Below are 26,737 nucleotides of genomic sequence, written 5' to 3' on the forward strand. Positions count from 1 at the left end.
GAAGGAAATTAAATTTAATAATGAAGTTAAAAATGTCAAAGATGAGATCACTGAAGTTAGAGATGAAAACAAAACTGCTTTTGAAAATCTGCATGAGGAAATAAGTACTGTGGACAAAATTGTAAATAGTCTAATTCTGACTTTGAAAAGTAATGTTGACACCAAAGTGGCTCTTCTTGAAAGCAGTTTTGTTGAACAGGTGAATACAGTAGTCACTAAACTCACAGAAAATGTAAAAGTATGTAACAGCAAACTAGCACCCTAGAAAGTAGTGTTTCTGTTTTGTGTAAAAAAAGTTTAAGAATTGTCAAATGATGTAGTTAACATTGTTAGCAATGTTGCTGCTATGTTTTGCAACATTCCGATGAAAAACTTTTCAGGTGAAGGTAGTTTACATCCTGCCGATTTTCTGCAGCACTGCAGAGATAACTGTGTGTCTAATAAGACTGATATTGTGAAAATCAAGTTGTTAAGAAGTTTCTGGAAGGAGAAGCATTAAGCTGGAAAAATCAGTATACTAATGATGACACGACCTATGTAGATTTTGAGAGAGGATTTTTAGATAAATTTTGGTCAGAGATTGAACAGGCTAGACTAAAAAGTGAATTTCTCAATGTACCAAATTACAGGGTAGGGCGTATTAGTATTAAACAGTTTTGCAAAAATCATCTCAAAAAATTAGTGCAGTTGAGCAAACCTTTTGATGGACTCACCCAGATGTGGATGTTACAGGCTGAGGTACAGTGGGACCTAGTCTATGGCACAGATGACACAGTGGACCAGTTTTTGAAGTACGTAGAAACATTAATACAGTTTTGGGGGAAAAAAATCACAAGAAAATACAAGCACTACAGACAGACACATTTTGAAACAGGTAGCAATCGTAATCAGCACAGTAAGAATCACAACAGGAGGGAATATAGTAATTACAACAGTAACAATAATCATCAGAAGGAACATAATAGAGTAAATGGCAACAGAAAAGAGAAAGGAAAGAAAAAAGTTATATGTATCTGTTCCACCAATAAAAAGTTGTAGAAACAACATGTTTCCTACCATATGTAAATAACTATGTAGTTATATATCTAAAAACAAAGATTATGTGACTTACCAAACGAAAGCGCTGGCATGTCGATACACACACAAATAAACACAAACATACACACAAAATTCAAGCTTTCACAACCAACGGTTGCTTCGTCAGGAAAGAAGGAAGGAGAGGGAAAGATGAAAGGATGTGGGTTTTAAGGGAGAGGGTAAGGAGTCATTCCAATCCCGGGAGCGGAAAGACTTACCTTATGGGGAAAAAAGGACAGGTATACACTCGCGCACACACAACAGTGCAACGACACTTCAGGATGAAGTTCAACAAAGATCCACCAACTGCTAACTCCATTCGGCGATGGTATGCGCAGTTTAAACACACACACACACACACACACACACACACACACACACACACACACACACACACACACACAAGCAGACATAACTATGTACAGGGTTATTACAAATGATTGAAGCGATTTCACAGCTCTACAATAACTTTATTATTTGAGATATTTTCACAATGCTTTGCACACACGTACAAAAACTCAAAAAGTTTTTTAGGCATTCACAAATGTTTGATATGTGCCCCTTTAGTGATTCGGCAGACATCAAGCCGATAATCAAGTTCCTCCCGCACTCTGCGCAGCATGTCCCCATCAATGAGTTCGAAAGCATCGTTGATGCGAGCTCGCAGTTCTGGCACGTTTCTTGGTAGAGGAGGTTTAAACACTGAATCTTTCACATAACCCCACAGAAAGAAATCGCATGGGGTTAAGTCGGGAGAGCGTGGAGGCCATGACATGAATTGCTGATCATGATCTCCACCACGACCGATCCATCGGTTTTCCAATCTCCTGTTTAAGAAATGCCGAACATCATGATGGAAGTGCGGTGGAGCACCATCCTGTTGAAAGATGAAGTCGGCGCTGTCGGTCTCCAGTTGTGGCATGAGCCAATTTTCCAGCATGTCCGCGTGCTACGCGTGAAACTTGCACGCACGCGTTCAACCATTTCTTCGCTCACTGCAAGCCGACCCGTTGATTTCCCCTTACAGAGGCATCCAGAAGCTTTAAACTGCGCATACCATCGCCGAATGGAGTTAGCAGTTGGTGGATCTTTGTTGAACTTCGTCCTGAAGTGTCATTGCACTGTTGTGACTGACTGATGTGAGTGCATTTCAAGCACGGCATACGCTTTCTCGGCTCCTGTCGCCATTTCGTCTCACTGCGCTCTCGAGCGGTCTGGCGGCAGAAACCTGAAGTGCGGCTTCAGCCAATCAAAACTTTACGAGTTTTTCTACATATCTGTAGTGTGTCGTGACCATATGTCAATGAATGGAGCTACAGTGAATTTATGAAATCGCTTAAATCATTTGTAATAGTCCTGTAGTTACAGTTTTTTGTACATTTTTGTGCAAACAATTTAAATGTGGTAACTTATTATTTTTGCTTGTGTTGTGCTACTTTTCTGCGGATGTACATAGGTCATGATTTGTATTTTATTATGTTCTTTCATGAAGTGCAAGACTCAATTCCTGGGCATTAAATTCAGTTCTTAATATTATTTTCTTTGTGGTTTATAATATGTTGAATGTCGTAATCTTGGATTTGGAATCTGTTGCATGGTAATGAGGAAATCAATGTTATACTACTGTCATGATGTTTCTGGGATGTGAGTTTATTGTTATTGATGATGTTCAGTGGTGAATTGTAAGAAGAGACTATTTTGTGAGAAGTGGGAATTTAAGAAAATGTCTTATGGTTTTATGATGAGGATAATTATAGTCATGATGATGTACTGCAGAGAACTATGTTGAGGAAGCAGTGGACTAGATACTTTGTATTATGGTAATTTACATTCATGAAATCATGTAAAATGTTATTGCTAAGTATCTGTAGCTGGAGAATGTAGTTAACGGAGGAATCTAAGACAAAAGTGAAGGTAAAATTTTAGCTGAGTTTTGCAAACATGGAAGTACGGAACCACGTGGAATAATAGTTTAACTGAGCTATCACATAAAGAGAAAAATAATACCAACTAAGCTAGGTAAAGAATGACACTGAAGCAAAGAAGAAACCGAACATTGCAGGCAGATTTTACCATACAGTGAAATAAACAGAGATGAGGTCACTGCTATTTGAGATATGGAAAATTATCTGCTATATCAAAACTGGTTATCTGATTTTTTGTTTTTGCTTGTGAATATTGCTTATGAATTTGAATTTCCATGCTGTTAATTTCTTATTCATCTTTTTATAATTACATTAAACTATGTATTTGTCTTCTACTGTCTCACTATAATGGAATTAATTGTAGGTAAGTTCCCCAGCATGATAGTAATTTACATTACATTGCATTGCATTGCATTACATGCATTAAAAAAAAAAATTAAATTTTTTACATAAATGAGTCAGACAGAGAAAATATTGCTATAGTCAGCCAATATCAGCAATGCCTAAGCATCTATTGCTTTAGTGAATAAAAAATGTCTATTGAAAATGAAAACTTAAGAAATTTACAAGCTATGTCAGCTCTTTGTTTGGTTTATAACACATGTTGTACTATTATGAATAGAATACGAGAATCACAATGCAGAATAATCTTTCTATTTGAGGCTTATTGATGGCATTATGAATTTTTGCGAAATATTTTGTGATGTTGACGAATTTTATGTTGAGATGACGTACTGTGAGAGATGAAGATCTTTTGTATTGTGGACTATAATGAGTATGTGCAGTTTATGAGGTTTATAATGATGTTAGGTAAATGAAATATTAGGGACTTAATCACACACTGTTTTTTAATGCATTGTGTTTTTGTTTATGAAGGTATGCTGTAGAAAATTCTGAGAAATGACTATAAGGAATGTAGGCAAAGTGATGTTGAGCATTAGCCGTGGATTATATGATTGATGTTTATGAAAGCTTGAGTTGTGTCTGGTTTGTTGGAAGTACCAGAATTTTATTTAATGACTGTCATGCTAATACAATAAAATCTCTTTATGCTTATCCCAGATATTTTATATGATAGTTGGTAATAATTTGAAAGCTACATGACAGGTGAAAGGTCAGACTTTGAATTTGGTTTTGAAAATTTGTGACAAAAGAACTCAGTAAAGCAAAACTTTGTTCTTGACCTCATTTGAAGGAAGTGGTGGTGCTAAGGCAGTAAAATGCTGTATATCATGTAAAGAACTGTTGATATTGATTTGTTATACTCCAAAACTTGTTGGCTAACCAGTTTCATTATGATGTATCAAAATATCTCTCACATTTTATGCTTTCAATTTTTCTTTGGGGTGGGGGGGGGGGGGTGGGGGGGGGAGGAGGGAGGGAAGTGGGGCTATTGTAATAAAACCGATTGTGGGGAGATAAATGTACTAACCGATCTTGGATCATATGAAGTAAACAATGTTGCACTGAAGACATAAAAATAAAAAATCCACTGCTAAATAGCTATGCAAAAATGCTTGAATGACAATGTTTACATATACTTAATGCAGTTACAATGATGATTATGGACTTCTCAAAAAAGATAGACAACTAATAGTATTTTTTAATGATATGTATGTTCCAAAGATTGTTTTGCACAAATAGATTGATATATGATAGTAATTTCTTTGCTACATGTTCTTAGAGGTAAATCAATGTTCTTTTGTGCATTGGGCTGTTCGAGTTTGAAATGCAAGGATGGGGAACGAGTGGTGTGTGTTTCACCGATTTGTACTGTGAAGTGAAATTACTGCAAATATATGTGTAATTCTGCAGGAAGTCCACCAGAATTCATATTATTATCGAAACATCAACCCGATTATCCTCTAGACAATTATGGAAAGATAAACCACAGAAAGAAAATACACAATGAGCCATCAATACATAACAAAGAGGAGCAACAAAATAGATGAATATTTTTTTACTAACAGAACTGGTTATTTTACTTCGACTGTCTGTGTCACTCGCTGCAGTGCGTCATTGTCTCACACTATATACATCCTCCATATCAGAATGACCGCACTCAGCAACTTCCAATAAATTTTACACACAAATTCAGATCTTTTGGAATTTTTTCCTCACTAACACCCCTGATAAAAATAATGGGAGAAAATGTTTATTGCTTACTAAATTTTCACTTTTCATGCCTTGAAACTTCAGCATCAGGTATTCCGTTCAAATTTATAATTTCTTTACCACAAGCCCCATTCTCAATACATTGTGCAGATTCTATCCATATATACCATGGAATGTCCCTGCAAAATTGTATGATCGTACAAAACATAGTTCACAAGAGAATACATCATAAACATTGAGATACATGAAAAAATAGCTTTTCTTAAAATGTGGGAGTTTAACACACTAAATAATTGGGGTAGGGGGATTAATTGTGAAGGAACTAAAAGATTAACTCAAAGTGTGAGTTCTTTGTCACAAAGAAAAAAAAAATAGCATGATACATTTGAGTGTTGAGATAAACCTTATCATAGAAGTGAACCAATGCTATATGGCTATGTGGCTAACTGTAAAACTTCGACAAGAAGAAGTTGCAGATTTTGCCGTTTCAAAAGTTGAACACATGAAGTTGTAAAAAAAAAAAAAAAAAAAAAAAAAAAAAAAGTGGCAAGCATTGCAAGAGATAATAAAAAGAAATAGCTGCCGAATCCAAAAATACAACCCTTAAGACCATAATAAGATTCACAAAAGATATGTTTGTAACACACTTCTCCATGGTCCATGGGCACAAAGTGTGTACTATGGGAGGACAGAGATTAAACAACTGGAAGCCTTTGAAATATGGTGCAATAGAAGACTGTTGAAGATCTGATGGAGTGGCCCATAACAAATCATAACATCCTGCAACACAATAGTTAGGAGAAAATGTCTAATGAAGATTGCAATGAATCAAAGACAAAGAGAATGATTGGACAAACATATTATGACTAGAGTCATTGCTAAAATTTGTAATCAAAGGGACAGTATATGGACAGATTACGAGGGGAAGGCCTAGCATATAAGGCAGATCATTCATGGAAAGTAAAACCATGGTTAACCGAACTTGGGTCAACCCAAACCTAGCTTATCTGAAACACCTCTGAAAACTGCCTGACCTTCAGTTGTTTCCCCATCCAGCAAATCACCAGTCTAACCAAAGCTACACTGCCAGCAATAGTGCATACAAGTGGTTGTTTCTTTCCATTTTATGTATATTTTTTTTACTGTGGTGACTAAACAAAAGCATGTTGTGTTTACTTTCACTGATAACATAGCTGAAGTTGAAAAAGAAAATTTACTGAAAACGGTTGTGGCTAATTACAGAGGTGGAATTTCTACCATTCCAGAATGAATAAAATGAAAATTTTAATTTCTAGAGCAAGCTGCGAAAAATCCTCATAGAAAAACAGTGAAAAAATGACTTTGAAAAAGTAGACAACACTCTATCTTTTGTTCACTCAACAACAAGAAAAATGCGTGTCTTTGACTGCACCCCCCCCCCCCCCCCCCAAAAAAAAAAAAAGTTTGCTGAGTTGTTAGATGAGAAAGAAACGGTTTTCAAGTTTAAAAACAGATACAGCATTTGGTAATCAAATGTATGTGGAGAAAAGTTATGTGCAGACCCAGACACAGTCAACATTTTTCAAACCGAGTTTGAAGAGTACACCCCAGGCTGCATCAAGGATCAAATTTACAAGTCCAATGAAATAGGAGTTAATTGCTTCTGGCACCCACAAATTACCCACTATGTTTATTAGGAAGTCCTTGAAGGATGTTGGCCAAAATGTGCTAACAGTTTTGCAAAGCGCAAAAAGTTACTGGATGTCCCATGAACCCTTTGTCGAATGGTATAATGCTCAGTTTTTACCAAAAGTTGAAAGTTTTTGGCTGACAATTCACCTATGCATCCTTGCAATTTAGAAAGAGATATTTATATGCATTTCCTTCCGCCAAATGTTACCAGTCTAATACAGCTACTGGATCAGGGCATAATAGTGCATTTAAACAGCACTGCCATGGGATATTTTTGAGAAATACATGGCCTATTTTCGAGAAAAATCTTGCAAGATAGTGACACCAATTACCAAAACATAAATAATGTGCTGAAGGTATTAAATATGACATGTAATTTATTGGTTTGAACGAGCCTGAGACAATATGCAAGCAGCAACTCTCCAGGGAACTGGAGCAACATGTATAATGCATTTGAAGAAGATGAGTCAGAAAATTTGACAGATGTTGTAAAAAGAATTCCCAGATGTGGATACAAGCGAGGTGTACTATGAGTTGTCGCGAATTATCAACAAGAAATCACGGAGCAAGAAATTGTACAAACAGTGTAGATGTCAAATTCTGACACGATCAAAGAGCCTGAAGTAGATGACATGGATGGCATTGTGGCAGCTGACCATCATTTTCGAGCACTAGACGTAAGCCTATATTAAGAACTTATATTCCAAAAACCTACTGAGTATAGATTACAGTACATATGTTGTTGTGTTCGGGTTGCCTAAAGATTTGTTGAACACTACTGTGAGTCAATGCTGACAAATGTCCTTCTAATGAAATGATAAGAGGGCATTGCTGCTTGAAAACGTGAGGAAGGAGAAAAGGAACAAACCAAATTTTTTGAATGAGTAAGTTATATGCAAAAAAACTACTTTATTAAATACAGTATACTTTATATTATGTCCTGTAGTCCACAAAAATGTAATTTTAACTTTAATAAGGAACATAAGCAAAGCTTATGAAGAGATTTTTTAATTAGCTTGACTTTCGAAACTTTTCACAAATAGGCATTGTAATTACACTACAAAATATTGTAGCACACGCTAACATTTATCGAAAGGATACACTGCTATTAACTGTAAAGACGACACACTGAGTTGCAGATATGCACAACACTGTTACACCTTAAGCTTTGAGACAAAGCCTTCACCAGAAAAAAGAAACACACATATTCACACGAGCCAGTGCCCCCCCCCCCCCCCCTCTTCCCACCCCATCATCAGACAGAGCGTGTAAGGACTAGAGATGGCAGGTAAGGCTACCTGGTGCAGTATCAGGTCGCTGTAGGAGAGGGAAGCAAAGGAGAAAAGGGAGTGGAAAAGAGAGGAGCAGAGAAGGGTAAAAGATAGGTGGATGCATTGGCAGAGAGCAGCGCACAATGAGGGTGAGGGCACGAGTTGGGAGGAGCTGACAGGACAGACGGCGGAAACTCTTGGGTGGAAGGTGTGGGGACAGTATGTTACTGTAGGTTGAAGCTGGCATGATTTTGGAAGTGGAAAGTATGTGGTACAGATAACTCCCAACCGTGCAGCAAAGCTAGTGGTGGAGGAGAGGATCAAGATGGCACATGTTGTGAAGCAGCCACTGAAATCAAGCATGTTATGTTCAGCTGCATGTTGTGGATCAGGGTGGCTCACTTTGCTCTTAGTCACAGTTTGGTGGTGACCATTCATCCTGGTAGATTGCTGGTTGGTAGTCATACCAACAAAAAACCTGAGGCAATGATTGAACCTGAACTGGACACAATATGGCCTAGCCTCTGATGTGGTAAGATAAGGCTGTGATGGGGCTGGTATATGAAGAACTGTGTGGGTGGATTTGGCAGGTCATGCGCCTGGGTCTCCCGCAGGGATACAATCACTGTGAGAAGCAGTTGGGATCGGGAGTGGCATACAGATGGACCAGGATGTTGCAGAGGTTAGGTGGGTGATGGAACACCACTTTAGGAGTGGTGGGAAGCATCTTGGGTAGAACATCCCTGATTTCAGGACACAATGATAGATAACCAAAGCCCTGACGAAGTATTGTTCTAGTCCAGAGTGGTACTGACTGACAAAGGGGCACTCCTTTATAGCTGGTTCTTGATGGTGGTGGGAGGATTGGGGTGTGTGGAAATATGCCACAAGAAATCTGCTTGTGGGCTAGGTCTAGTGATAGTGGTGAGACCTTCACCATACTAGGCAATGGGGCTGCCGTCACTGCGGATGGCTGTCCCTGGGTGGCTAGCCTTCATGGGAGGAATTTTTTGGTGTGGAATGGATGGGAATTGTTGAAATGCAGAGGATTTAATGTGGACTGCTGCCTCGGGGGACCACTACCCAAATCCTATCCCACCAACAGTGTACCTCTGCATCAGCACTTCACAGCACTCAGACACGGCCTAGATGACCTTTTCAACTTTCCACATCCCCAAATCACTCTTACAGCACTCCACTCCATCCAGAGCCAAAACAATTGCAGAACGCTTTTATTAATCTTGGCGCCAAAAATACGCATTTTGACAGTTACCATCCCTTCCACACTAAAAGTCCCTCCCATACAGCCTAGTCACCCCTAGGATAGGATATCTGGAGTGACGGCAGTTCCCTTTCCCAGTAAGCTGAAGTTCTCACTAAGGCCTTCACAAACAGGGACAAACCTCCAGGCCTAGTCTGCAAACAGATTTCACTTGCCATATCCCCACACACCCCAAATCCTCCCACAAATCCCAAGAACAAGCTACAAAGCAGTGTCCCCACCATAATCCAACATCATCTCAGACTGAACAGCTGAATAAAATCCTTCGTCAGGGCTTTGATTACCTGTCATCATGCCATGAAATGGGAGACATCCCACCCAAGATCCTTCCCATCCCTCTTGAAGTGGTGTTCCATAACCCACCCAACCTCCACAACAGCCCAGTCCATCCCTATGCCACTCCCTTACCAAAAGGCTCATATTCCTGTGGAAGACCCAGCTGCAAGGCCTGCCCAATCCACCCAATCCATCACTTCCTATTGCAATCCTGTCTCAGGCTTATCCTACCCAACCCGAGGCTCGACTACCTGTGAACACAGCAATGTCGTATACCAACTCTGCTGCAATCACTGCTCAGTTTTTTTTATATTGTTATGATTACCAAACAGCTACACACCAGGATGAACAGCCACTGCCAAACTGTGGCCAGGAGCAAAGTGAACCATCCTGTTGCACAGCATGCTTATTTCAATGGCTACTTCACAACATGGGTCATCTAGAGCCTCCCCTCCACTATCATATTTTCTGAACTGTGCATATGGGAGTTATCATTACATATTCTCTGCCCCCAAAATCACTCCCAGCCTCAAGCCACAGTAACCTACTGCCAATAGTTTCTCCCTCTCTGTCCTATCACATCCTCCCATCCTCATTATGCACTGTTCTCTGTCAATACATCCTCCATACTTTTCCTCTTGTGTGCTTCTCTCCGTTCCGCTCTTCTTTTTTCCCTTCTCTTCCTTCCCCCACAGCCTCCCAATGCTGCACTGTGTTGTCTTGTTTGCTACCTCTAGTTCCTTCAGACTGCCAGGTAGCACTGTTTCCTCTTCCCCACCCTGTACCTTGCCATCCCTCTGCTTTCAAACTCACCTATGGATTGTTGCTTCCATTTGACGTGTTTCAGTTTCAGTCTGGCCGAAGCAACCAAAGGCAGCAGTCGTGTGTGGTGTGTGTGTGTGTGTGTGTGTGTGTGTTTTCCGTTGAAGGCTTTGACTCAAAGCTAAACGGCAAAACAGACTTTTTTTGTACCTGTCTACAGCTTAATGTGTTGCCTTTCGGTGCGCGGCAATCAAACTTTTCCATAATAGTTTATATTCCAACCTGGACTTCCATGTTTGTACTATATATATTACATTAGATGTCCAAGGCTTAACTGAAAAAAATGGTTATCTGAACCGCCCCGTCCCCACTCCCCTTAGATCGATTAATCAAAGTGTATAGCCATTTCATTTTCTTCACTAATTTTTAAATCTTCACGGTACAATGGAAAGGAACAAAATTTCAAACAAATGTACAATAATCAAAAGCAAATATCAAATTATACCATGGAAAAATCTTCAACAGGCAGGATGTACATTAATAAGAGGAGGACCGAAGATATAACATACTGCCAAAAGATACATTAACGTAGAAAGCATCTATAACCACTAAGAAACAGCTTGGCCTGTGCTTTTGTTCAGAACGTGAGATTTTTGGTACTGCCTGCTGTGAGGATGAGAGGACTGAAACATCTTTAAAGTGTGTTTGAGGCTGAAAGGAGGTTTAAGATTTTTTACAGATAAGTCCCTCTCAACCTATGACCTGAATGGGCTGATCTGCCCATCTCCCCCTAATTTCCACTCTTCCTTAAACATTCTTCCTAAAGATTGAACTTATAGTTCTGAGAGATAAGAAGATAAATTTCTAGTTTGATGTTTCTACTTATAATACTAAGAATTTTTCCTCTTGAAGATCAGTACTGCCCAGCCTTTTCAAATCTGTAATTTTTTTAAGCAGTTTTCACAGTTACTGTATCAGTTTTGTACATAATACACATTGTGTGCACTGGAAGACCTATTACAATTACTTATTATATTTCACACAAACAGCTGTCTACAGTTCTAGATCCGCAATGTTGGACACTTAAGTAGTATTTGGGATTCAATGACCCACTATTTAAAATCAATGTATTTCTGGTGGAGGAGTCATTTTATAAGCACTGGTTGGCAGGGCACTGAGAAGTAAAGTATTGCATTATTAGGCATCTAATTGTTACAAAATAAATATAGCTATTATCTAAACATTTACAAAAGCGGAGCAAGCTGCAGGCATTCTACACAAAATGGTGATATTACTGCCTTAAATACAGCTTTTAGCAACCTGCAGGATATATGGAATATTCCTTAAGGTTAACAAACTAAGGCATACAGCAGAAAAATTACGGTAGTAAGTACAGGTTATGGTTAAAGTGCATTATTGACATACCCTCTGAAGAACAATAAGTGCATTTTTGAAGTCTCCACAATAATAATAGCATTCTCCCATTGTGACTAGTAGATTAACATTATCACGAAGTGCAGATCGTTCATCCAGATGGCGAAATGTTGCAATAGCTTGTGTGTAGTCACGACTGTGCATCTGAGCGTGAGCTTTTATCCAGGAATTTAACCTTGAAAATGTTTAATACATAAATCAAATACTTATTTTAATAAAAACTATTCTATTTAGTTTTTTGCACAAAATTACAAATTTTGAGTAATTGCAAAGAAAAGAAAATAATTTGGGAAAAGGTGGTAATGGTGAAAGAAAAAGGAGGTGAGGCACTGTTGTCATAGTCATTGTGACATATTTATTACTTTTTGGAGGAAAGGGTCAAAACTTACAGTGAGAGCTGAATGTTAAAGCAATCAGGAATGCAAATACGTAAAAATAAACGCCACTACGAAAAAGTTTTGCTTTTGCCTCCTTAACACCAGTAAAGTTCATAGTCATATCAGTTATGCTGGTCATTTATTGTGTTTCCTTCATGCTCCATTTGTGTGTAATAGCCAGAATACACAGGACAGCGACAACATTTATGGGGCTGGTTGTAAATTGAGTTCTGAAAGCTCTCCCCAGTTAAAATTTCTGACATGTTGCTCAGTTGTTTTTAACTGTTAAACAATGAATTCGTTACAGGGTGAACACTGATTGTCAACTAACACGGAGTGAATATACACAGGTACTGGCAAAAAGAATGTCGTCAGCATGCTATGCTCTTAGGATGTTAGCATTAGTTTGTAACAGGAGTAGTGTGGTGACCTTCTATCCAACATACATTCAATTCTTAGCTATGTGATATTTTCTGGGGATTAAAGGCACAAAACATGAACACTGTTTTTAAACTGCAGAACAGGGTCATAAGAATAAACTGCAGGCTCAATGTAAGCAGCTATTTAAGAAATCAGGCAACCTTACTGCACAAGGCGAGTACATATACCAATATGTGATGCATGCAAGTGAAAATACTAAAAATACTGCCCTAATAGTTCTATTCATAATCATGGAACAAAGGCTTGTTTGGGTTAAATTTACCATGGGGGGGGGGGGGGGGGGGGGGGGGGAACAACAAAAACTTGAAATAGCATTTCATATCATGGGATAAAATTGTAGTGAAGTAATAAAGATTATTAAAACACATTTGACTAAAATGGCAGCTAAAATGTTCTTCATAAGTAATACATAGTAATTAAAGGGGGTAACTAAAGCACCTTGTCACATTTCAATACATGATTATGATCTACTGCTTTCCAAGGATTGTGTGTCAAGATCTACAATGTATAACAATGTCTGTTGGCTTAGTTTTTCAGGTGGACAGTTTAGTGTGGAGTCCAGAACTGAGGCTAGGGGCACAGTGGACTGTTCTCAGCCTAGGAGTCATCGGTGGGTGTCTTAGTGTGAGTAGCAGTGAAGAGGGGAACTATGTTTCACATTGCATGTTATCTGAAAAAACTGTATGTAAATTAAGCAACATTATACAACAGGGAATTACTGAATGAGGTAGTACAGCTGTTAGGATGCTGACCTCATATTTGGGAGGACAGAGATGCTCTGCTCACCCATCCCACTTTGGGTTTTTCCCAGGGTTTTTCTGGATCGCTAAGTGAAATGCCGTGATAGTTCCTTATTTAGGCCATGGCCAAACACCTGTCCTATCACCACAGGCTACCAGCCCTAGCCTCTCAAATCATGTTAAATATGTTGTGTGTTATATTTTGGTCTATTGATTGCCACTGTAATACCTTGACAAATCTTATATGATCCTTAGTTGAATAAAGATAAATAAAACTTTGGAAACTCCAGGTTGTAATATCAACAATATTAGGAAAAGGAGAGATAGCTACTAACTGTACAGATGACTCACTGACTTACAGACAGGTACAACAAAAAGACTGTTACACATTACAGCTTTTGGACAAAGCCTTCTTCAGCAAAAAAAACACACACATTCACACAAGCAAGCAAATCTCATGCACATATGACTGCTACCATTGGCAGCTCTGGCCGGAATGCAACTGTAACATGAACTGCAATCTGGAGTGGGGTGGACAAGGGGGACAGACAGCGGAGTACAAGTGGGGAAGAGAAGAGTGCTGTCTGGCGGGTTGGCAGGGGCTAGATACAGCCAGGTGCAGCATCAGGAGGTTGTGTGTGTGTGTGTGTGTGTGTGTGTGTGTGTGTGTGTGTGTGTGTGAAGGGGGGGTGGGGGGAGGAGATGAGGGGTAGAAAAGAAGAGGAACAGGGAAGGGGAAAGGATGGGGGGTACTGTGGCACACAGCGGCACACAAAGAGGGTGAGCGAATGTGAAACGGGGGAGGTGACAGGACAAGGGGGCAAAAACTGTTGGATGGAGGGTGTGGATTAGGGTGTGGAGACAATCTATTACTGTAGGTTGAAGCCAGGATAATTTTGGGAGCGGAGAATGTATTACGCCCATCTGCGCAGTTCAGAAAAGCTGGTGGTGAAATGGAGGATCCAGACGGCCCAGGTCGTGAAGCATCCATTGAAATCAAGCATGTTGTGTTCAGCTGCATGTTGTGCCACAAGGTGGTCTACTTTTGGCCATTCATGCTGGTGGACAGCTGGTTTGTAGTGACACCAATATAATAAGCTATTCGATGATTGCAGCAGAGCTGAAATATGACAGGGCTGCCTTCACAGGTAGCCCAGACTCTGATGGGGTAGGATAAGCCTGTGAAAGGACTGGAATAGGAAGTGATGAGTGGTTGGACTGGACAGGTCATGCACTTGGGTCTTCTGCAGGGATATGATCCCTGTGACAAGCAGCTGGGACTGGGAGTGGTACATGGATGGACTAGGATATTGAAGAGGTTAGGGGTGGGAAGCATCTTGGATAGCACGGTGATAGATAACGCGGGCCAATGATGGAAAAATTTTTTTGCTGAAAATACCTTATTCTTGTGTTTTCTGGGGGTGTGAAATCAAAATATGATACTTAAAAAACAGTATCAACCACCATTTCTTCACATTCTACAGTTAAATTTATTAAATTAAGCCATTTTCAAATAATTTAATGGGTATTATATAGTTAAAATAATTTAAAAAGGAGATGTAATGAATGTAGATGGCATTGGTAGCACTGCTGCAAAACATTTGGTGGCAAAAGAAAGGTTGATTCAATTTTTGTGTTAACAGATGGTGTTTTGTTTACTGTCATCCTACCCTCACTTTCCCGTTTCCTGTACACGTGCTCTGTACAATGTCTAATCGTGGTTGTAAAAGCACTGCTGACAGTTTTTGCTATATTTGTGGTGAATTTGTGATTAAAAAACACCAAAGAAACATTACAGGCTTTGTGAAAAAGCTTTATCTATCATACTTTGGATCTAAACTTGGTGATCAAGATAAATCTTGGGTGCCACGTAAGGTATGTCGTGTGTGTCGAAGATCTGAGAAAATGGTCCAAGAAGGAGAAAAAAGCCTGTTCCTGTGATATGGAGGGAGCCAAGAAATCATTCCAATGATTGCTACTTTTGTGGTGTTGATATTACTGGTAATAGTTCGAGAAACAAGAAGGTGATAAGCTAACCTAACCTTCCGTCCACCATCATACCATGGTGTAGATTTGCCGGTTCCTGAACCATCATAGGATTTAAATTCTATTCCAACAGAAGTATTTTCTGATGTACAATGTGATTTATATGAACCAGATGATGATGAATTCCATTGTAATACAGAAAGTCTGGAGACCAAATTGTTTACTCAGACTGAGCTTAACGATTTGGTTAGGGATCTGGGCTTAACGAAAGAAAAAGCTGAATTGCTTGGCTCTAGATTACAAGAAAAGAACTTGTTAGAAGTTGGAACCAGCATATACATGTATAGAAAGAGAGAGCAGCAATTTTCCAAGTTTTTTCAACAAGAAGGTAATTTAGTGTACTGCTCAGACATTCCCGGTCTGATGAATGAGTTTGGTATTGAATACAAAAAGGAAGACTGGATGCTGTTTACTGATTCACCAAAAACTAGTTTAAAGGCTGTGTTATTACATAATGGTAACATGTATGCATCTATACCTGTTGGACATTCTGTATATATAAAAGAAAGCTATGAAAACCTAGAAATAGTGCTAAATAAAAAATACGCTATTCTGTGCATGGTTGGATGATATGTGGCGATCTAAAAGTAACATGCATGCTCCTTAGTCAGCAAGGTGGCTTTGTCAAATTTCCATGTTTCTTGTGTGACTGGGACAGTAGGGCTAGGGATGAACATTGGTGCAGAAAGAACTGGCCTGTGAGGGAGTCTTTAAAATCTGTTGAGAAGAACATTCTATGGAAAAACCTTGTAGATCCAAAAAATGTACTCCTACCACCTCTACATATAAAGTTAGGCCTAATGAAACAGTTTGTAAAGGCTTTGCCTAAAGATGGACCACGTTTTAAGCATCTCTGCCAAAAGTTTCCACACCTTTCATACGCTAAATTAAAAGAAGGCATCTTTGTCGGACCTAACATTAGAAAATTTATGTTTGATGTTAGCTTTGAATCCACAATGACCTTAAATGAGAAAGAAGCATGGGTATCATTTAAGCAAGTCGTTGCAAACTTCTTAAGGACATGAAAAAGACCCAGAATATGTTTCTATTATAGCTACAATGTTAAAGGAGTTTAAAACTATGATGTTTAATGAGGCTCAAAGTTCACTTTTTTGAACAGTCACCTTCATTACTTCCCAGACAATATGGGAGATGTTAGTGAGGAGCAAGGAGAGCATTTTCACCAGGACATTAAAGTGATAGCAAAACGCTACCAAGGCAACTGGAACACCAACACGATGGGGGACTACTGTTGGTCACTTCACCAAGAAGTTCAGCAAGCGACTCATCATAGAAAGAGCTACACAAGAAACTTCATTGAAAAAGAGAGAAAGAAAATACAAACCAATTCCAGCTGACAAGTGAAACCTCTATTAACACATATCATTGTTCTAAGTAGCTTACTGCAAATACAGACCATGCTTATGTTGTAACAAAGCATTTCATTAATTTCCCCATTTACCGTATAGCACAGTATTTTTATGCTATATAATAAAAAGCATATTGCTTGAGAAATATGGGTGATACAAAAAAAACTAAGGCTAGATTTGGATTCAGCTCATAAAAATCTATAAATATCAGCTATCAAAGTAAAAAAAAAGTTCTTCAAAACATTTTTGTTGGCCTGCATAATCAAAGCTCTTATGAAGTATGAAATTCAGTTGGTCCAGGCCGGGGTGGTACTGAACGATGAAGAGAGCACTATTTTTTAGCAGATCTTGGGTGGGTGGAAGGCCTGGGGGTGTGTGGGGGAAATAGCACATGAAATCTGTTTGCAGACTAGATTCTGTGGATAGTGCCTGTCTGTGAAGGCCTTGGTGACACCTTCAGCACACTGGGAAAGAAAATTCATGTCATTGCAGATACACTGCCACCAAGTGGCAAGGCTATAATGAAACTGATTTTTTGGTGTGGAATGGATGGCAGCTTTCAATGGAGGTACTGCTGTAGTTGGTGAGTTTAACATGGACATAGGTGTGGAGGGAGCTGTTGGACAGGAAGAGGTCAACATCTAAGCTGAGGAGAACCAGGCAAAGTGGATGAGAGAGAAAGTGTTGATGTTGTGAAGGAATGAGGATAGGGTGTCTTAGGCCCTGTGTCCACATCATGAAGATATCTTGAATGAACCTGAATAGGATGAGGGGTTTTGGCAGGCTGGGAATGTTTCTTCTAGATGGAACATAAGAAGATTGGCATATAAGGGATTTCATGCAGGTACCCCTGGCTCTGCCACGAATTTGTTTGTATACCCTCTGTTGAAAGGAGAAGTAGTTATGTGTTAGGATACAGTTAGGTGAATGAGGAAGCAGGTTTGGAGTCTTAAGACTGTTGGGAAAGGTATCGTTCAATTGCAGCAAGACTATGGACATGAGAGATGTTTGTGTATAGGGAAGTGGCATCACCTGTAGGGAACAAAAGGTAAAGGGGTGGAGATGGTGAGAGTCAGTGCAGAAAGTGGCTGTAACCAATCTGCTGACATCCTACTGCCACCTTGGGGTGCCACTATCCAACCCCTATCCTACTCACAGTGTTCCTCCTCATCAGCCCCTAACAGCATCCAGATCCTGCCTACTGGAACTTTTATCAACTTGCCACATCCCATAAAAATCCCTACCAACACTAAATCCACAACCTAAACAATACCAGAATACTTTTGTTAACCTTCCCATCAAAATCCTCAGCCCCACAGAAGTTTCAGTCCTCTCCAAAGCCCAACCTTTAGCCCTGCATCCAAATTTAACCATGTTGGACTTCTTACCTACAACTTGGCCTACCATCTTTCTCTATGTCCCTTCCTAAGATGACTGACCTTTCAGCAGAGGAAAGGACAGCAATATACAGTCTCAAAATAGACCCCAACCTAACCATCCTCCCTGCTCACAAAGCTCCACCATTGCCATGACGAGTCACAGTGACTACCTCAGCCAATTGTCTGGATCATTCACCTATAGACTATACCAGAGTGATCCCATCCCAGAAGTCCAACACAACTTCAAATCCCTGTTTAACACATAGGCTCTTCCCAGAAGCTTTCCCTGAATCCATTTCACTCCTCAGCCCTATCACACCGCACAATTCACAAACCCTATAATCCTGGACACCCCACTGTAGCTGGTTGTTGCCCCCAGTGAAAGGACTTTGGCCCTCATTGACCAGTACCTCCAACCAATTGCCCAAAATCTAGCCTCCCACTTCCTTCATTGACTCCCCACCCCTTTACCTCCTTGTTCCCTACTGGTCACTGTTGACACCAGTTCCCTACAAACCAACATCCCTGATGCCCATGGTCTAACTGCAACTGAAATTTACAACATCCTTCAGACTCCAAACCCACTACCTCCTTCACCTAATTTACTATATCTTAATATACAGGGTGAGCACAAAGTCTTGCCATGATTATGAAAATTTATAACAGAATAACTGTTTGACATAATAAGTTACATTTGATGTCGTTACATAGGTTAGAGTTACTAGTTTCTTTTAAGACCACTTACATTAATAAACCTCAATGTGTGCTCCCTTGGTAGCTCGGAGAATGCCGAGGCGGTATTCCAGTTCCCACCAGGTGTTTCGTAACATATGTTCTGTCACAGTACCCACAGCAGCTTGTGTCCTACCCTCCAGTTCGTCAACGTCAGCAACTGGTGTGACAATGACTCTGTCCTTGATATAGCCCCCCCAAAAAAGTCAAGGGGCATAATGTCTGGAGAGCGGGGTGGCCAGGGTGTTGTTGGACCATTCCTTCCAATCCACCAATCCACCTCTCCAGACATTATGCCCCGTGACTTTTTTTCTGGGGACAGAGTGTTTGTCACACCAGTTGCTGACATCGACGAACTGAAGGCTAGGATACAAGTTGCTGCGGGTACTGTGACAGAACACGTTACGAAACACCTGGTTGAACTGGAATACCGGCTTGACATTCTCAGAGCTACCTAGGGAGTGCACGTTGAGGTTCACTAACGTAAGTTGTCTTAAAAAAACTAGTAACACTAACCTATGTAAAGGCATCAAATGTAAATTATTATGTCAAACGGTTATTCTGTAATAAATTGTTATAAGCAGGGCAAGACTTTGTGCTCACCCTATATAACTCTGAATGGAAGGTATACAAACAAATCCATGGTACAGTATCTGCAACCGCATGCCAACCAGTTTATGGGCCATATAAAGGAACCCATCCTAGCCTTCAAAACCCAAAACCCCTGGTCTGGTTCAGGTTCATTGATGATATATGCATTATCTGGACTCAGTGCAAAGACACCCTACCCTCATTTCTTCACCATCTCAACACTTTTGTCTCCCATCTGCTTCATCTGGTCCTCCTCAACCCAGCATGCCAGCTTCCTATACATTAACCATCTCCTCTCTGATTATAGATTAACCACCTCCTCTCTGATGGCTCCATTCACACCACTGCCCACATTAAAACTACCAACAGTAACTGATTTTGACAGCTGACATACCTTCTACGTCAAAACGTCCCTCCCATACAACCTTGCTACCCACGGACAGCATAGCTACTCTAACAAGAACTACCTTTCCCAGTATGCTGAAGGTCTCACCAAGGCCTTCACAGGCAGACACTATCCCCTGTACCCAGTCTGCAAACAGGTATCACGTGTCACATCCCCACACACCCCTAATCATCCTACCACCTCCAAGGACAAGCTACAAAGGAGTATCCCCCCCCCTCCCCCTCCCTCATCAAACAATACCACCCCTGGCAGTAACAACTGAACCAAAGATCATTCCCACCTCTCCTAAAGTTGTGGTCCGTCACCCACCCACCTTCCACAACATCCATCCCTATGCCACTCTCAATACCAATTTCTTGCGAAAGGGATCGTACCCCTGTGGAATACCCAGATTCAAGACCTGCTGAATCCACCCACCCAGCACGTCCTATTCCAGTACTGTCACAAGCTTATCTTACCCATCAAAGCCCAGGCAACCAGTGAAAGCATCCATCTTATATACAAGCTGTGCTGCAACCACTGCACAGCTTTTTACGAGAGCTCTCCAGAAAGTAATTGCCATTTCAAAACAAAAATTAGTAATATGGAATTCGCATGGCACCATCCTATGCCAATCTATTCATGGGCCATCTAGAGGAATCCTTGCTACAAACCCAGAATCCTAAACCCCCTCACCTTGTTCAGATTCACTGATGACATCTTTGCTATGGGGATCAAAGTTGAAGACCCCCCTATCCACATTCCTCCAGTACCTCAACAACTTCTCCCCCATTTGCTTCACCTGGTCCAGTCAACCCAACCACCCACCTTCATTGATGTTGACCACCTCAAAGATGGCTATATCAGTACCTCCGTCTATATCAAACTTACTAACCACCAGCAATACCTCCACATCGACAGCTGCCACCCGTTCCATACCAAGAAGTCCCTTCCTTATAGACTAGCCACACATGGTCGTCGCATCTGCTGTGACAAGCAGTACCTCTCAAAATATACCAAGGGTCTCACTGAAGCCTTCACTGACCATAATTGTCCTCCCAACCTCATACAAAAACAAATCTCCCATGCCTTATCTTTCCAGTCTCCCACCACCTCCCAAAGTCCCACCATCCAGCCACAGAGAAGCAGTCCCCTCCTAACTCAGTACCACCCAGGACTGGAGCAACTGAGTTACATGCTCCGCCAGCATTTCGATTACCTCTCGTCGTGCCCTGAAATCCTAAATGTCCTGCCCACTATTTTTCCCACCCCTCCCACAGTGGTATTCCACCATCTACTGAAACTACAAAATATAATCATCCATTCTTACACAACTCCTGCTCCCAATCCCTTACCTCATGGCTCATACCCCTGTAGTAGACCTACATGCAAGACCTGTCCCATACATCCTCCCACCACCACCTACTCCAGTCCAGTCACTAACATCACTTATCCCATCAAAGGAAACCAGTCAAGTGGCCTACAAGCTAAGCTGCAACCACTGTGCAGCATTCTATGTAGATTTGACAACCAACAAGCTGTCTGTCCAATTGAATGGCCACTGACAAACTGGGGCCAAGAAACTATTGGACTACCCTGTTGCTGAACACACTGCCAAACATATCATCCTTCACTTCAATGACTGCTTCACAGCCTGTGCCATTTCGATCCTTCCCACCAACACTAGCTTTTCTGAATAGCGCAGGTGGGAACTTTCCCTGCAATACATCCTACGTTCCCATAACCCTCCTGGACTCAACCTTCAATCGTCACTGTCCTCATGCATCCAGCCCCTTCCTTGTAACTATTCCAGCACTACACCGCCATCATTCCACCACCACACCCAGTTTTTTTATTTCTCTCCTTTTCCACTATCCCCCCCACCCCCCCACCTCTCCCCTGCCCATCATCTAAGCCGCAGTAGTTCATTGTCTGCCACCCCCATCATAATATCCCTTCCCCTCCCCACCCCAGCCTCCTACTTACCTGCACCCAGTCACCCATCATGCACTGGTGCTGCTGCTTACAGTGTGGTTTCAGTTGCCTGAGACTGCAGAGTGAGTGTGTGTGTGTGTGTGTGTGAGCTTTAACTGTAAGAATCTTTTTGTTGTGCATCTCTGCTATATGGTGAGTAGCAACTTTCCTTCCCGTAATATTGCTACATCCCATCCTAGATTTTCCATTGTTTAATATGGAAAAATGAGATTTTATTGTATACATTTTAGAGGTACACTCTTGAGCTATTTTTCTACATAATCACCATTTAAACTGAGGTACTTATCAGATTGTGGTACAAGTTTTTCAGTATCAGCTGTGTAGAAATCAGCTGCCTGCAATTGCAACCAGTGGTTCATACTGGCATGCAGTTTGGTGTCAGTATCAAAGCACTGCGTAGTGAACCATTATCTTCATTGCTGGGAAGAGGTGGTAGTTGCTCTGTGCCAAATCCGGACTGTACGGTGGATGATCCAACATCCCCCATTTAAAAACCCTGGAGGAGCTCCCAGGTACAACAAGCCATGTGTGAATGTTTGTTTTCTAGAAAAAACAAAACTTCTGCACTAGGTTTTCCACAGTGTTTGTTTTATATCTCCCATCTTAAAATCGTCAGTGTTTGGCAATACATCTCCAAGTTAATTATTGTGCCAATTTCAAGGAAATCAGTGACAATCACTCCCTCAGCGTCCCAAAACACAGTAGCCACGACATTTCTCACAGACAGCATTTGTGAACACTTCCTCAGTTTCTTGGGATAATTTGTGTCCTCACTCCACTCACTGTCATTTTGTTTCACAACTTACATGCTTCACGTAACTCTCATCCCCAGCCATGATACGATCAATAACACTGTTACCATTTTTCTTGTAATCTTTTAGGAAGGTCGGTGATGCAGCCAGTTTCTAACTTTTGTGGTCTTCCGTTAGAATTTTGGGAACCCACTTAGCACAAAAGTTGTGGTAAGCAAGCTTCTCCACCACAATTTCACACACCAAACTCTGTTAAAATTTTGGGAAATTGTTATGAAAGTTCTATAATTTTGAAACAATGATTTTCACAATTTTTTTTTTTTTTGTTGATTTTCATCATCAGCTCACGAGTCTAATCCCAGGAGTTTCTTTCCACCGAATGTAGCACACACTCCTTCATGTCAGGCGTGTGGACTGTGAAGGTTCTTCCACTGTCAGTCTTCCAAGGTGCAAAGGTACCTGTGTCTCTCAGATATTGGAAAAGTCTGCTGAACAGCTTATATTTTTCAGCACAGAGGGTACAGGTTTGCAGGCTATGTCCCATTTGCTAAACCGTAACAGAATATCGTATCTGCCATTTCATCTGTCGAGTAGAAGCCTTTCATTGCTAACAAGTGGTGCAAGAGAGAAAATGTAAATGTACTACATCATTTGTATGTGCACACAGCACAACAGTATACACTAAGTGAATCTGGGTGTGGAAGAAGGTAAAACACCACAATACGTATCCAGGATTGACAGTACTGTAGAATAAGGCACACAAACACAACGAAAACTAACTTCACCTACAACACTACTTTAACCACCTAACTGACTGCAGACAGCCTAAGGTAGGTAAGTACTGTGAATAAGACACCATAATACCCTTCCGACACATCTAATTGAGCGCCAATGCACGAAGTCTTCTGACTGGACTGATGCGCTCTCCCACCCTTCTTCACTTGTGCCAACCACTTCACCTCTCAGTAGCACCCAACAGTCTCAGTTGTTTGTTGGATGTATTCCAATCTCTGTCTCCTCTTACAGTTTTTACTCTTTGCAGCTCCCTCTAGTACCATCGAAATTATTCCTCAATATCTCAATGGATGTGTTATCACCTTGTCCCTTCTTCTTACCAGTCTTTTCCATCTATTCTGTTCTTCATTGATTCTGTGCAGAACCTCCTCAACCGTTATCTTATCCGTCCACCTTATTTTCAGCATCCTTGCATAGCATCACAACTCAAACACTTCGATTCCTCCAGCTTTCCCACAATCCACGGTTCATTGGTACACAATGCTGAGCTCCAAATGCATATACTCACAAATAACTTTCTCAAATTAGGGCCAATGATTGATAATAGAAGACTTCTTTTGGTCAGAATGCCCTCTTTGTCTTTGCTAGTCTGCTCTTTATGTGGTCCTTTTTCATCTGTCACCTGCTATTTTGCTGCCAAGGCAGAATAATACCTTCACTTCATCTAATTCGTGTCTGTCAATTTCGATGTAAAGCTTATTGCTATCTAATTTCTGATACTCTTCATTACTTTTGTAAGTAAACTTCAGTTTACTCTCAGTCTGTATTCTGTACTGATTAAATTGTACATTTCATTCAAAAGGTCCTGTAATTCATTCTTCATTTTCACTGAAGATAGCAATGTCGTGAGGGAATCTTATCATTGGTAACTTTTCACCCTGAATTTTATTTCCAATCAAACTATTCTTTTGAAGGATTGTAACCCTGTCTTACATCTCTTTAATTTGAGTACTTTGTTCTTGGTCTTTTACTTTAATCTTTCCCTCTTTGGTCTTGTACAAATTGTATATTATGTGTCTTTCTCCATGACTTATTCATATTTATCTGAGAAATTTGAATGTCTTACACCATTTTACATTGTTTAGGTAGACATGTCATATGAAAGTGTTTTGATTTTTTGCAAGTCTTGCTTTTATTAAAAGTTTAAAATCAAAACTGCCTCTCTGAGACCTTTACTTTTCTGAAATCCAAACTGCTTGTCCTCAAACAGATCCTAAATTTTCCATCCATTCTTCTTTGCAGTATTCTTGTCAGTAGCTTGGATGCACGAGCTGTTAAGCTGATTGTGTAATAGTTCTCACAATTATCTGCCCTTGCTATCTTCAGTATTGTCTAGAAAATATTTTTTATAGAGTCTGTTGGTATACCTCCAGACACACAGATTGTGCACACCAACTTGAATAGTAACTTGGTTGTCATTTTATCCATTGAGTTTAGAAATTCCAAAGAAGTGTTTTCTATCCCTTCTACTTTATTTGATTTCAAGTGTCTCAAAGCTCCTTTAAGCTCTGATTGGGCCATCATGCCCTCCATATCGAGCCCCATTTCTTCCTCAATCTCATCATCAGACAAGTACTTCCTCTGTGTAGAGGCCTTCATTGTATTCTATCCATCAATCTGCTCTCCACTCTGTGTTTGACGGTGAAAATCCCACTGCATTATGAATGTTGATTCCTTGTTTTTTTATTCAACCCTAGATTTTTTTTACTTTTCTATAAGACGAATCAGTCCACCCGACAACCACTTCATTTTCAATTTATTTACATTTCTTCTGCAGCCACTTCACTTTGGCTTCCCTGCACTTCCTATTTACTTCACTTACAAGTGATTTATATTGCTGTATTCCTGTTTTTCCTCCTCTCTCTCTCTCTCTCTCTCTCTCTCTCTCTCTCTCAATGATCAATTCAATTACTACTTCTGTTACCCTAGGTTTCCCCCACAGGTGCCTTCTCTGTACCTATATTTGCATGTCCATCTTCTGTTATTGCACTTTTTAGATGTCCATTCCTCTCCAGCTGACTATTACTGTATTCATTTTTGCAGTACCTACAGCTTTAGAGAACTTCACATATGCATTTCTTCATTCCTCAGTGTGTCATTATCCCACTTCTTCTCACACTGATTTCTCCACATAATTCTCTTCAACTTCAATCCACTCATTCATTATTGCTAATAGCGATCTAAACTGAGTATGTCCTACAATCCAATAACTGATTCCCCAACTTTTTTCTGACCATACTGTAACAAGCTACAATATTCCCATGTCTTGAGGCATTTTCCAAGAGTACCACCTCCTGTGATCTTTGAACAGCATATTCGGTATTATTAGCTCGAATTTACTGTAGAACTCTATTATCATTTCCCCTCTCTTATTCCTACTATCTATCTCGCATTCTTACATATCTCTGTCTTCTATTCCTTGTCCTCCTACCACATACCAATCTCCCATCATTATTAGATCATTATCTCTCTTCACATACTGAATTACGCTTTCAGTATGCTCATATACTTTCTTTACCTCTTCATCATCTTCTCAATTCATATGAGAACAAACGTTTCACAGAATTGTTTACACCAACTTTCGCTCTTCTCTAGTTTCCTATTCATACTGTATCCTACTCTTGTTGCACCATCCATTTTCAGTTGCCTTTGATATTACCCTATATTTGTTGGACCAGGAAGTGTTACCACCTTTCAGTTTTATTCTACTGACCCCGCTATATTTATAAGGAATAGTTACATGAAAACTGAACATCTGCCACAATGGTACCATGGAATAATTCCATTCGAAAGTAATCACCACACATGTTAAGATTTTTTTCCCATTGGGAGATGACAATCAATTCGTATTTCATAGCATGCAGTCAGCCACTGACAGATCCACAACCACAACCACTCTTGCACTTCCTCACCTGACAAACTGACATCCACACATCATCTTGCTCCGGTCATCAAACAAGTGAAAATCACATTGTGGAAGATATGGGTTGTACAGAGGATGTTGCAGTGTTTCCCAACCAAACTGCTCAAGCATAGCCTTCATCTGATTGTCAGTTTGGGACTGTGCATTGTCATGCAACAGGATGATTCCGTCCAACAGCATTCCTGGGCATTTTGATCTTATGGCACATCACAGTTTCTGCAAAGTGTATTCATAGGGCTGCACAGTGATTACAGTTCCACACTCTAGGAACTCTATGAGCAGAGGGTTTGTGGAGTTTAACAAGAATGTCATCATGAGCTTACAAGAACTTGTGTGAACAGCTTTGGATTTCTTTGATGGGGGAGATGTCGTATGTTTGCACTGTTGGCTTTGCAGTT

At 40.3% G+C, this 26,737-nt stretch overlaps 1 protein-coding gene across 1 annotated transcript in view; it reads right to left on the reverse strand.

Moving 5' to 3' along the window:
- The window catches only part of LOC126203081 (anaphase-promoting complex subunit 7), a 173,078-nt gene that overhangs the window by 71,806 nt on the left and 74,535 nt on the right, over nt 1–26,737 (reverse strand). Inside the window, exon 5 of the mRNA XM_049937321.1 lies at nt 11,805–11,988. Coding sequence (XP_049793278.1) covers nt 11,805–11,988 — 184 coding nt within the window. The remainder of the gene's footprint in view (nt 1–11,804; nt 11,989–26,737) is intronic.

This window comes from Schistocerca nitens, chromosome 9 (genome assembly GCF_023898315.1).
Source record: "Schistocerca nitens isolate TAMUIC-IGC-003100 chromosome 9, iqSchNite1.1, whole genome shotgun sequence".
NCBI classification, from domain to species: Eukaryota; Metazoa; Arthropoda; class Insecta; order Orthoptera; family Acrididae; genus Schistocerca; species Schistocerca nitens.